The sequence below is a fragment of the Eubalaena glacialis genome, chromosome 7 (assembly GCF_028564815.1).
Source record: "Eubalaena glacialis isolate mEubGla1 chromosome 7, mEubGla1.1.hap2.+ XY, whole genome shotgun sequence".
In the NCBI taxonomy this organism is placed as follows: domain Eukaryota; kingdom Metazoa; phylum Chordata; class Mammalia; order Artiodactyla; family Balaenidae; genus Eubalaena; species Eubalaena glacialis.
Genome location: NC_083722.1, coordinates 42,038,223 through 42,052,183, shown reverse-complemented (window position 1 = coordinate 42,052,183; position 13,961 = coordinate 42,038,223). Strand labels below are relative to the sequence as shown.

The 13,961-nt window shown below is 43.0% G+C and overlaps 1 protein-coding gene across 1 annotated transcript in view; it reads right to left on the bottom strand.

The window, feature by feature from the left end:
• Positions 1-13,961, bottom strand: part of LRRC1 (leucine rich repeat containing 1) — a 131,930-nt gene that overhangs the window by 22,049 nt on the left and 95,920 nt on the right. The window contains exons 5-10 of the mRNA XM_061195172.1: positions 11,991-12,047; positions 11,637-11,700; positions 11,174-11,248; positions 8,376-8,520; positions 5,779-5,897; positions 4,000-4,083 (exon numbers count right to left, since the gene is read on the bottom strand). Of these exons, the coding sequence (XP_061051155.1) occupies positions 4,000-4,083; positions 5,779-5,897; positions 8,376-8,520; positions 11,174-11,248; positions 11,637-11,700; positions 11,991-12,047 (544 nt within the window). The remainder of the gene's footprint in view (positions 1-3,999; positions 4,084-5,778; positions 5,898-8,375; positions 8,521-11,173; positions 11,249-11,636; positions 11,701-11,990; positions 12,048-13,961) is intronic.

Here is a 13,961-nt window from a genome sequence, read left to right as displayed (position 1 = left end):
GTATAACAATTGTAAATATTTATGCACCCAACATAGGAGCACCTCAATACATAAGGCAAATACTAACAGCCATAAAAGGGGAAATCGACAGTAACACAATCATAGTAGGGGACTTTAACACCCCACTTTCACCAATGGACAGATCATCCAAAATGAAAATAAATAAGGAAACACAAGCTTTAAATGATACATTAAACAAGATGGACTTAATTGATATTTATAGGACATTCCACCCAAAAACAACAGAATACACATTTTTCTCAAGTGCTCATGGAACATTCTCCAGGATAGATCATATCTTGGGTCACAAATCAAGCCTTGGTAAATTTAAAAAAATTGAAATCGTATCAAGTATCTTTTCCGACCACAACGCTATGAGACTAGATATCAATTACAGGAAAAGATCTGTAAAAAATACAAACACATGGAGGCTACACAATACACTACTTAATAACGAAGTGATCACTGAAGAAATCAAAGGGGAAATCAAAAAATACCTAGAAACAAATGACAATGGAGACACGACGATCCAAAACCTATGGGATGCAGCAAAAGCAGTTCTAAGAGGGAAGTTTATAGCAATACAAGCCTACATCAAGAAACAGGAAACATCTCGAATAAACAACCTAACCTTGCACCTAAAGCAATTAGAGAAAGAAGAACAAAAAAACCCCAAAGCTAGCAGAAGGAAAGAAATCATAAAGATCAGATCAGAAATAAATGAAAAAGAAATGAAGGAAACAATAGCAAAAATCAATGAAACTAAAAGCTGGTTCTTTGAGAAGATAAACAAAATTGATAAACCATTAGCCAGACTCATCAAGAGAAAAAAGGAGAAGACTCAAATTAATAGAATTAGAAATGAAAAAGGAGAAGTAACCACTGACACTGCAGAAATACAAACGATCATAAGAGATTACTACAAGCAACTCTATGCTAATAAAATGGACAACCTGGAAGAAATGGACAGATTCTTAGAAATGCACAACCTGCCGAGACTGAACCAGGAAGAAATAGAAAATATGAACAGACCAATCACAAGCACTGAAATTGAAACTGTGATTAAAAATCTTCCAACACACAAAAGCCCAGGACCAGATGGCTTCACAGGCGAATTCTATCAAACATTTAGAGAAGAGCTAACACCTATCCTTCTCAAACTCTTCCAAAATATTGCAGAGGGAGGAACACTCCCCAACTCATTCTACGAGGCCACCATCACCCTGATACCAAAACCAGGCAAAGATGTCACAAAGAAAGAAAACTACAGGCCAATATCACTGATGAACATAGATGCAAAAATCCTCAACAAAATACTAGCAAACAGAATCCAACAGCACATTAAAAGGATCATACACCATGATCAAGTGGGGTTTATTCCAGGAATGCAAGGATTCTTCAATATACGCAAATCAATCAACGTGATACATCATATTAACAAACTGAAGGAGAAAAACCATATGATCATCTCCATAGATGCAGAGAAAGCTTTCGACAAAATTCAACACCCATTTATGATAAAAGTCCTGCAGAAAGTAGGCATAGAGGGAACTTTCCTCAACATAATAAAGGCCGTATATGACAAACCCACAGCCAACATTGTCCTCAATGGTGAAAAACTGAAACCATTTCCACTAAGATCAGGAACAAGACAAGGTTGCCCACTCTCACCACTATTATTCAACATAGTTTTGGAAGTGTTAGCCACAGCAATCAGAGACGAAAAAGAAATAAAAGGAATCCAAATCGGAAAAGAAGAAGTAAAGCTGTCACTGTTTGCAGATGACATGATACTATACATAGAGAATCCAAAAGATGCTACCACAAAACTACTAGAGCTAATCAATGAATTTGGTAAAGTAGCAGGATACAAAATTAATGCACAGAAATCTCTTGCATTCCTGTATACTAATGATGAAAAATCTGAAAGTGAAATTAAGAAAACACTCCCGTTTACCATTGCAACAAAAAGAATAAAATACCTAGGAATAAACCTACCTAAGGAGACAAAAGACCTGTATGCAGAAAATTATAGGACACTGATGAAAGAAATTAAAGATGATACAAATAGATGGAGAGATATACCATGTTCTTGGATTGGAAGAATAAACATTGTGAAAATGACTCTGCTACCCAAAGCAATCTACAGATTCAATGCAATCCCTATCAAACTACCACTGGCATTTTTCACAGAACTAGAACAAAAAATTTCACAATTTGTATGGAAACACAAAAGACCCCGAATAGCCAAAGCAATCTTGAGAACGAAAAATGGAGCTGGAGGAATCAGGCTCCCTGACTTCAGACTATATTACAAAGCTACAGTAATCAAGACAGTTTGGTACTGGCACAAAAACAGAAATATAGATCAATGGAACAGGATAGAAAGCCCAGAGATAAGCCCACGCACATATGGTCACCTTATCTTTGATAAAGGAGGCAAGCATATACAGTGGAGAAAAGACAGCCTCTTCAATAAGTGGTGCTGGGAAAATTGGACAGGTACATGTAAAAGTATGAAACTAGAACACTCCCTAACACCATACACAAAAATAAACTCAAAATGGATTAAAGACCTAAGTGTAAGGCCAGACACTATCAAACTCTTAGAGGAAAACATAGGCAGAACACTGTATGACATAAGTCACAGCAAGATCCTTTTTGACCCAGGTCCTAGAGAAATGGAAATAAAAACACAAATAAACAAATGGGACCTAATGAAACTTAAAAGCTTTTGCACAGCAAAGGAAACCATAAACAAGACCAAAAGACAACCCTCAGAATGGGAGAAAATATTTGCAAATGAAGCAACGGACAAAGGATTAATCTCCAAGATTTACAAGCAGCTCATGCAGCTCAATAACAAAAAAACAAACAACCCAATCCAAAAATGGGCAGAAGACCTAAATAGACATTTCTCCAAAGAAGAGATACAGATTGCCAACAGACACATGAAAGAATGCTCAACATCATTAATCATTAGAGAAATGCAAATCAAAACTACAATGAGGTATCATCTCACACCGGTCAGAATGGCCATCATCAAAAAATCTAGAAACAATAAATGCTGGAGAGGGTGTGGAGAAAAGGGAACACTCTTGCACTGTTGGTGGGAATGTAAATTGATACAGCCACTATGGAGAACAGTATGGAGGTTCCTTAAAAAACTAAAAATAGAACTACCATATGACCCAGCAATCCCACTACTGGGCATATACCCTGAGAAAACCATAATTCAGAAAGAGTCATGTACCAAAATATTCATTGCAGCTCTGTTTACAATAGCCAGGACATGGAAGCAACCTAGGTGTCCATCATCGGATGAATGGATAAAGAAGATGTGGCACATATATACAATGGAATATTACTCAGCCATAAAAAGAAATGAAATGGAGGTGTTTGTAATGAGGTGGATGGAGTTAGAGTCTGTCATACAGAGTGAAGTAAGTCAGAAAGAGAAAAACAAATACAGTATGCTAACACATATATATGGAATCTAAGGGAAAAAAAAAAAAAAAAAAAAGAGGTCATGAAGAACCTAGTGGCAAGATGGGAATAAAGACACAGACCTACTAGAGAATGGACTTGAGGATATGGGGAGGGGGAGGGGTGAGATGTGACAGGGTGAGAGAGTGTCATGGACATATATACACTACCAAATGTAAAATAGATAACTAGTGGGAAGCAGCCGCATAGCACAGGGAGATCAGCTCGGTGCTTTGTGACCACCTAGAGGGGTGGGATAGGGAGGGTGGGAGGGAGGGAGATGCAAGAGGGAAGAGATATGGCAACATATGTATATGTGTAACTGATTCACTTTGTTGTAAAGCAGAAGCTAGCACACCATTGTAAAGCAATTATACTTCAATAAAGATGTTTAAAAAAAAAAAAAAAAAAAAAGCATCACATAAGTCTTTTAAAGTAGTTGACATCTTTGACCCCTTATGTGTTATTATATCTTTATAATTATTATTATATTATTTTCTTAAAAGCACGTACCTCTTTTGGTAAAGACACTAATTTATTTCTGTCTGCATTCAAGTTGCTCAGCTTCTTAAGTTTTCCAATGCTCTTAGGTAAAGTCTGTTAAAGTAACATTTTTGTTATTAATTTAATGCATACTTTTCACATGGCTCAGAGTAAAACAGATCTTTTCAAGAACTGAGAGAATCTAATCTCATCCAGTAAGAGAAGTGACGGTTCTTCCTGAATATCAGGTGCTTATAACACTCACTTGGGGGATGTGGCATCTAATATTTTGTATTTTTGTAGAAATGAGAGTATGTTTCAATGAAATGAGGTCAAAGGCACAGGCCTGGGAACAGAGAAACACCTAGTAAAAGAGGTAATGAATGCGCTTCAAGTCAACGAAGTGAAATTTGCAACCTCGAGATTCATCCCTTCCCCGCCTGCACCTCTGAGAACCCCAAGAGATGGTGGCTTAGATGCCTGTGGAGGCCAGAGAGCTCAGCAGGCAGTGAGAACCCGAGCGGGGGTGCCATGAGGCTGGGGGAAGGAGGGGGGCCACCCGGGCTGGTGTGGGAGCCCACGGGGGGGGGGGGGGGGTCTTCAACCCTGATGGAATCAGAGATGAATATTATTTTTCTAACTGTTATGACTACCATCTGTAATTCTTTTTTTTTTTTTTTTTTTTGACGTGGACCATTTTTAAAGTCTTTATTGAATTTGTTACAATATTGCTTCTGTTCTATGTTTCGGTCTTTTGGCCGTGAGGCATGTGGGATCCCAGCTCCCCGACCAGGGATGGAACCCACACCCCCTGCATTGGAAGGCGAAGTCTTAACCACTGGACCGCCAGGGAAGTCCCTACCATCTGTAATTCTAAACCCGGAAACAAGGAAGGAGAGCCTAGTCCCTCCCACCCAACCTGCCCGAGGAGGCCGCTGTCCTGTCTGAGGGGAGATGCTCCCGGCACACCCCGCACTACCAACTCTACATCCTTCACCCACTCTTGCTGTCTTCTTCTGATCTTTTCACCTAAAGAGCATTACTTACTCTGTTTATAAAGAAAGGAGAAAAGGGAAGAAAAGAGGAAAAAGGAAAGTAGAGTAAAAGCTAAAGTGACAAAATATAGAGAAAAGAGAATGGCAGGAAAATAAACGAAAGAAAACAGCGGCTACAAGACAACGACAAGAGGAGAAAGGGAAGCAGATGGAGTGGGAGGTGAAGGACGATGGGCGGAGAGGAAGCAGCAGGAGGCGAGAAGCAGCTGAGGTTTGCCATCGCCCCAGCAGGTGCTGCCCCGGGAGGATGCGGAGGCCTGGTCCAAGCCCGGGGAACCTGCACCGCCTCACCCAGCTTCTCAGATGGGGTGAGATCAAGGTCAAAGCCGTGCTCTGGCTCCTCCAAAAGAGCATCCCCCACCCCCAGTGCTCCCAAGGCTTCCCGAGCCAACCAACATTCCCTCCCCCTCTGGCCCGTCCTCGGACTCCCCGATAGAGGCATCAGCACTTCCACCGACAGGGCCGGTCCCCCCCCCACCCCGCCCCCGCCTCCCTGGGCCCCCTAGTGTCCAGCTCAGTCCCTGTACCCTAAGCATCACAAGGGGGACACACTCTCTGATGGGGGACCTGGACACGTCAAAACGGATCACCTTTATGTCACATGCGTGCTTCTCAGGTCCCTTTGTTAGTTACAACGTAAGGCAATTTCCATTTGGTCTACCCAAATTACAAATAAGTAGAATCGAACCTAAGGAGCCTTTGTGATACAGAACCCACATCGTAAGTCTCCCTCTGACCCTGGAACCACACTCACCAGGAGCCGGTTTTCCGTAAGAACCAATTCCGTGAGGCTTTCACAGTCCCCAACCGCCTCGGGCAACTGGGTGAGTCTGTTCTGATCCACCTTCAAGATCGACAGTTTCTTTAGTTTTCCTGTAAAAGCGTTATTCAAACTCATTAGTTATCACTGTTTTCCTGATCACCGCCTGGTATTTCCTATGGGCTGTCCTTGCTCATTTGATTTCCTCACCCAGCTTTTCAGATTATGAAACTGTACCATTCTCACTTCGACCACCACGAACAGTTGAGAGTTAAAATCGTTTGTTCAGAATGTCAAAAACAGTCAGCAATTAGCGGCAAATCCTTTGGAAAGTCACTACCTAAAAATATGTCAAAGCCCAAAGATTTCAGGAAAAAACAAACAGCTGGCTCTTGATGGATCTTTAAGAACAAGAAATGTCTCGCGTACAGAGGAGAGACTTTAATGTTACTCTAACAATCATCCTCAGTAAAAACAAAAGACAGCACAGTGCAGTTTATTCTATCACCTGTGAATGACAATGACTCAGTGAAGATCCCTACAATGAAGTATTTCTATCAATGCAGAGTCAGATGGTAATCTTTGGGCTTCCCTGGTGGCACAGTGATTAAGAATCCGCCTGCCAATGCAGGGGACACGGGTTTGAGCCCTGGTCCAGGAAGATCCCACATGCCGCGGAGCAACTAAGCCTGTGAGCCACAACTACTGAGCCTGCGCTCTACAGTCCGCGAGCCACAACTACTGAGCCCATGAGCCACAACTACTGAAGCCCACACGCCTAGAGCCTGTGCCTCGCAGCAAGAGAAGCCACCGCAATGAGAAGCCCACACACACCGCAACGAAGAGAAATTCCCGCTTGCCGGAACTAGAGAAAGCCCGCGTGCAGCAACGAAGACCTAACGCAGCCAAAAATAAATAAATTTTTGAAAAAAAGATGGTACTCTTTTGAAAAGCCACATTAAGACTGATCTATTTCACTCTGGGCGGGGAAAACGGACTCAAGGGCAATGCCCTCAGGCCACAGGAAAGGAACTGGGGTTTACTGCAGCCTCCTCAGCCCCCGCGGGGTGGAGGAGATCCTGCATCACCAGATTCTCACTTTCAACTACTACTTCGTCAGGTGCTGAGCCTACAGAGCAGAGGTCCTTGTTATCCACAGAGAGTGGCCGGCATGATGACACTGTCCCCAGGAAAATAGGAGAACAGCCTCTGTCATAAAAGAGACATAAAGCTGGAACGTGGAGATACTGAAAGGATGAACTCGCTTTGCGTGCGGTCACAGGGCAAGGCAGGAGAACTCACCAATTGCTAGGCTCCTTGTTTAGCGTAATCAGTACCAACTAACACTGTCCCCAGGGAGTCCCCCCCAGTCCTCAGGCCAGGAGACCCATATCCTCTGCGGGGCATGGAACCCTACAGCTGACAGAGCTCACTCCAAGAGTCTCCTCAACAACATCACTGACAAATGGTCCGACAGCCTTTCCTCGAATACTTCTAGTGACGGGAGGTTCACTTCTTCACTAAGCAGCCCAAACTGATTCATAACAGATGTATTTTAAGCTCTTTCTTGAATCAAATTGAGATTCGCAACCTTTTCCTTTCACCCACTGGAACTAGAAGACGGAAGAGATCTCCTTCTACCTGACAGCCTTTCAAAGGCTTGACATCAACCGTCTCATGCCTCCTATTTCTCCCTTTTCCCAACGACAAAACATCCCCAGTCCCTACAACTGCTTTCCGATGTCATACATGATTCTCAGCAAATGTTTCTACCTGGAGTCAAAGTCCCCATCAATTTCCCAACCAGCCTCAACCAAAAGGCAGAGCCTGTATTTCCACCAGGTCGCTATTATCATCTGGGCCAAATACCAGAAAGGAAGGGGTCCTCTGTCACACAGCTTCTCCAACTACTGAAAACCTTTCCCAAGCTCCCTTTGATGTTCTGAATACAAGTTAAGTGAAGGTCAAAGACAGCTATCCTATGACAACCACACAGTTAAATATAGTTTCTTACAATTTCTAGGCAGCTTGGCTACGGTGGAGTTGACAGCCTATGTCTGTTTATACCTTCTTTGTTTGCATTTATTTTCTCACCCTGGGCTGTGTTCCTTTATGGTAAAGGAAACGTCTGGACTGTTTTTTAAAGGAAATGGCAAAGAATGGTTCAAGGAAAAGATGATTCTCGATAGACCAGAAAAGGCTCCATACAACACCCACTCTCCCTGTAACAGCCCTTACCTGGGTCACACCATAAGGTCAAAGGTCGTTTCACATAAACTATTTACGATGCTCAATTAGAAATGTCTTAGTGGCTGTTCATATGTCCGAAACACATTCTGTGATTTGGGCTGATCCCTACCGAAATCATGGAAACAAGATGCAGAGGAAGTAGACAGGGGCCAACACTTAAAAGTAACAACACGTATAACTGCTACCAGACCAGGGTGACAGAAACGCTTGCATATGGAGAAACTTTAATTGTATTAAATATTCCTTGCTTTCCTTCTTTAAAAACAAATGACTGAAGGAATCACGTCCCCAGCACCTGAGAAGAGCCAGCACCTTGGTAGTTAGTTATTTTCAATACTCACCAATGCCATCTGGGAGTGTTTCTAACAAGTTCTGGGAAATGACTAAATCCGTTAACGAAGTCAGGCCACTGATTTCTTCGGGAAGTCTTTCCAACCTGTTTTCAGAGACATCTAAGCAGAGCAGGTTCTTCAGATTTCCTATTTCCTACATCAACGACACAGGAAAAGAAAGTCATGCCTGAACCTGCCACGGTATGGAGGAATTTGTTACAGCGATTTTTCAAAATCGAATCCCAGAGTGGTCCTAAGGATGTTTCCTTAGCGCCGGTGTGAGTGTGAAGGCAGGGGTAAGTTTCCAGACCCCCTTCCAATGAAAACCGAAAGCAGTGTGAATCACACACACGGAGCTGGGAGGGACGCCAAGCCCTCCGACGTCACGGAGGTGAGGAATCACTCCCTTAATAAGATGAGAAGGTTGGCACCAAGAGAAAATGAGTCGCTTTAAGGTCCCACAAATTAGGGGAGGAAAAAAAAAAAGGAGGCTAGAATCCAGTTCTCCAAGTTTGGAATCAATCACTCAGAAGGCAGCTCGCACTTGAGAGTGAGCCTGAGATGTCCTGGAAGGAAACCATCCACTTTCTATCTCCCATGACAGACAGTGCTTGTTACGACATCGGTGCGTCTGCTCCCCAGCCAAACTGGAGCACACAGACCTACCGACACCGTTGACACCCGAGACAAGAAAGGCAGACTGCTTTGAAGCAGAAGAGCCAACCCAGGAGTGAGGGAGGTGCCTCTATGAGTCTCACATTCCATTCAAGAGAGATCGTACCCTTCCGCTCTCCAAGGGCATAGTTTCTCTCTGATAACTGCCTCCACTGTTCCGTGCCATTGCCAGTCTGTTACGTTCCCACTCGCAGTACCCTCCCACCCAGACTGGTCAGGGCATCCTCTGCCCACGTCTGTTCACAAACCATGCCTCCATCTTTCCCTCCTGGAAACATCGCTCCAGTCACGGAATCAGACCCCTCCTCTAACTCCAGTGGCTCCCTGATGGCTACATAAGCACAAACTCCTCAACCGGCATTGAATTGGGTCTGATCGATCCTTCCAAGTTTATCTCCCACCTAATATACATCCTGTGAACCCCACCCCTGCATTTCCTGCCTGTAGGAAATCAGACTACATTTCTACTAATTTCATGACAGGCCCCTGGGGTTCTTCTACTTTTTCATTCATTCCTTTTAACACTGGCTTTGTCTCCTTTTCTTTCTGTCATCTGTGAAGACATGAAAATAATTCTGATTATCTGGGACTGTCTGATGTGTTTAGTCCTGGCTTAATAGAAGGTTATACAAGCGGGCAAATGAGATGCTGAAATAACCATTAATAACATGACCAGTGGCGTGTTAATTTCTTTGTGTTTGGGACATGGCATTTTGCACATAATTGTTTATGTACATCTGTCCACACATATACTCTCCCCCCGCATATCTAATAGCTGATATTTCAATTTTATTGAAGTATAGTTGATTTACAATGTTGTGTTAATTTCTGCTGTACAGCAAAGTGACGCAGTTATACATATATATATATATTCTTTTTCATATTCTTTTCCATTCTGGTTTATCACAGGGTATTGAATACAGGTCCCTGTGCTGTACAGTAGGACCTTGTTTATCCATACTATATAGCTGATATTTTATTACTTTCTTAATAACTTCCTGGCATCCTCCCCCCATCCTTTGACTCTTAAGTAACTAGCATCCTCTCAACCAAGACTTCTCATAATTTCCTAGAGAAATCTAAGTGTTAATCAAACCCTTGCCCACATCAGTTACTGTTCTGTCCTATCCTTTTCCCAAATGCAGCCAAGACCTCAGAAATAGACTCAGATTAGTTCCTTAGCTGCATTAGTCGTGGGTGATGTCAATGGTAATTCCAGCACTATTAACTACAACAATTAGAATTTTACTTAAGTGCTTTTTTCTAGTGTTAGGCTTCCCTGCACCGATACACATTCCCCACCCGAAGTGCACGGTCCCATCACGGCAGGTTCACACAGCCCAGCAGACAGCTTCTGAATTACTGTAAAATACACACACCTAGACCATCATGAAATATATTCTGACTTTAAACTCTGGCTGTAAGAGACACCAAGGAGTAAAATTCAGTAATAGTTGGAGAAAAACAAAGTAAGGGGAAAATGCCCGTGTGTTGTTGTTTGTTAGTTCAAGTTTCTCTTTCAACTGACCAGAAAGCGGGTCCTGCTTGCTGGGACCCACAAGGTGACCACGACGTACTCAGAAGCCCACACGAGACTCCATTTCATTCCGAACATGGTTCTCACACTTGGTAACAGCAGGAAAAACATGAACAGCATGTGACATTCCAGCTAAACCATAGCAACACTTGGAAAAAATATGAAATAAAAGCTTTTTGCGTTTCTTTTACATCAACTATTACAGGGCAAACTAGGGTCAACCTATCCCAAAGCACTAGGCACATCACAAACAGTGGCAGAAACTTCCATCATCACAATCCGGCATCCTGGTAACTTCCAAATTTGCTGGGCTTCAAGCAGGAAAGCCAAGCATAAAGCAAGGATGAAATAAAATGCAGACTTCACACACTAAAGGATATATTTACTATCTTTAGAACGGTGGGTTGAGGCTTTCAGTTTTTCTACAGCAATGCAGCACGATGAAGGCTCAATATATTTTCCCAAATCTGCTTTTTCAACCGATGTTTTGGTTTTCAAGATCCCTCCTACAGAAAATCTCATGTAGAGGCAGGAAACACATGAAGGTGGTGGTGGTGTTACATTTTGGGGGAGACGGTGTGAAATTACCACTCACCTGAGGTAATTCTGACAGTTGATTTCCATCCAACCAGAGATCCTTTAGATGTAAGAGAGCGCCAATCGATTCTGGCTAAAACAAAAAGCAATGTTATGGTAACAAAGCTCCAATTTCCAGCCTTCCATTAAGAAAGAACCCTAATTCAACAGTTAGTAATGGGGTACTGTAGAGATCGTCTGTTGGTACTTCTCCAATATCAGCCCCCCTTCCTAAAAGCATCCCCAACGCTCCCCAAGAATGCCAGCTGTTTCCACTGATGCCCATCATCTCTAGCCGTGACCCTCCACCCCTGAATCATAATTCTTAACCTGTGTGAACTGTAGCACATTCTCTAATGCTGCCAAGCTGTATCCGTGGAAACACTGGCTTACAAGCATCCCTACAGATCTCCCCCAAAATATTTTGTGATCGTGACTAAGGTACAAGGTGAAATTCAAATCTCTCTTCAGTACAGACTTACCAAACTATATATTTCATTGTTTCCTAAATCAAGTTCTTCTAGTCTCCGTAGCTGGGTTAGAGAGCTATTAAAAAAAAACAAAAAACAAAGGGAGGGAGCTCTTAGGACTTAGAAATGCTGAGCAATATGGCATTCCTCACTTGGACTAGTTCCCCAAAATAAGATTCATCTGGATTTTATGGTCATAATTATTGCACAGGAAGGACTATTGAGAGAACGCTGGCATCTCTCAACTTTTCCAAAAGACACAAAATTTCTTTTTGACAAGATACTGTAGTACTTTTTTTTTTTTTTTAATGCTTCAAGAAGTTCATTCAGTACATAACCCCCCTCTACTTTTCACCAGAGACTCACTCAGGGAGATACGTAAGAAGATTCTCTCTCAGTTCCAGTGAAGCCAGGTTATAAAGACTAGAAATGAACAGAAGGAAAAAGTATAAGGAAAGTTCCTGAGATTCTTCCTACTCCACCCCCCCAAAGTACACACCCCACAAGGAGCAACTTTATTTTATTTTTTTTAATAGACTAGTTTTTTGGGGGGAGGGGTTTTTTAAATTTTTTTTATTTTTTTATTTATTTTTTGGCTGTGTTGGGTCTTCGTTTCTGTGCAAGGGCTTTCTCCAGTTGTGGCAAGCGGGGGCCACTCTTCATCGCGGCGCGCGGGCCTCTCACTATCGCGGTCTCTCTTGTTGTGGAGCACAGGCTCCAGACGCGCAGGCTCAGTAGTTGTGGCTCACGGGCCTAGTTGCTCCGCGGCATGTGGGATCTTCCCAGACCAGGGCTCGAACCCATGTCCCCTGCACTGGCAGGCAGATTCTCAACCACTGCGCCACCAGGGAAGCCCAAGGAGCAACTCTTAATAAGACCTTGTACGTCACTTCCCAGGGGAAAACATCTATGACCACCCCCACTCCCACTGAAAACAATATCATCTCCACTTCCCAAGTTTTAATATTAAAATAAAAAGAGCAGTGTCATCACAGTAAGGCACCCTCATGCATATACTTTGTACAGTTGATATGTGAAAATAACTCTCTAGCCCATGAGAGACAACCACTCCCAGGACCAAGATAGCAGCCGAATATGTGCTTCTAGGCTTTAGAATGTCAAAAATGTGCTGTTGCCATAAAAACAGGAAAGCCTTTAATCTCACGGAGCTCTTCTTACAAACATCAGTGAGAAACCATGCCCGTCTGAAAGCAGTGGACCTGTCGGTCCAGAAAGTCCACGTGCTTTACTTAAGACCACAAGCTTACAGGGCGAGGGAGCAATGAGATGCAGGAGGACTCGAGTAATAACACACTCCAAGCGGTGCCCACGATGCGAGACTGATTCAATAAGCAGCGGCTGTGGTAATGTTGCTTTTATTCTTAATAAACCCCGAATGGCACTCCTTTCAGCAGCTTCTCCTGCCTCTTGGCTGTAATCCATGTCTATTAGGAACACGGTGCAAGGAGACAGATGGTCTCCCCAGATGCCGACGATCTGGGTGGCAGTGGCGATTCTGAATCAGCAGACACCACACACGTCCAAGTATGTCAGCACTGGCACGACGTACTGATTCAGCAGATCATCGGTTGGTCTATTTCTCCAGCAGGCACCGTGCTAAGCTCTAACCAACAGAGAACTCCAGCTTTTGCTAATGTCACCAGAGTAACGACCAGATGTGGAGGGCATTGACGTGTGAGCGCACAGAACACGGGGAGTCAGACATCATCCCAACTCTCTCATCTGCCTTAATCCTCTGTACTCCTTCCAACATCAAAGCCAGAATCGCGGGCACTGACAAAGCCGGTTTCATAATACCAGAAAATGTAAATTTGATTTTCAGGAACAATACAATACACACGTAAAGCCCATGGGCTTGAAAGTGTATTTGAACTATACCAGGAAATGCACAGATAGGTATCTCCTCCTCCAATTTTAGAGAACTAAAACTAATTTTAGAAATTTAGAAACTGACTAACGGTTTTCACAATTAAAGCAAGAGCAAACAAATACAACTCTTTATAACATACTTTTTTTAAAAAAAGTCAATATCTCTGCTAATAAGTAATTGTGAATTTAATATCAATTAGTCTTTCCCCAAAATGCACCCAGGTGGGAGTCGCAGCTACCCAGTTCTACTGCCTCTGGGCCAAGCCTTTACGTAGAAGAAATAGAACATGGGAGGGAGAGGGTGCAGTATCTGCCCCCAAAAGCAACCTGTAGATAAGGGGGAGATGTGACATTAACTCATTGTAAAAGTACAAACTTAAAAACAAAGGGCTTTGTTTTCAATTTTAAATGTTCCTGGAACCGCTAGCCAGTTTTATGGGGAAGGTG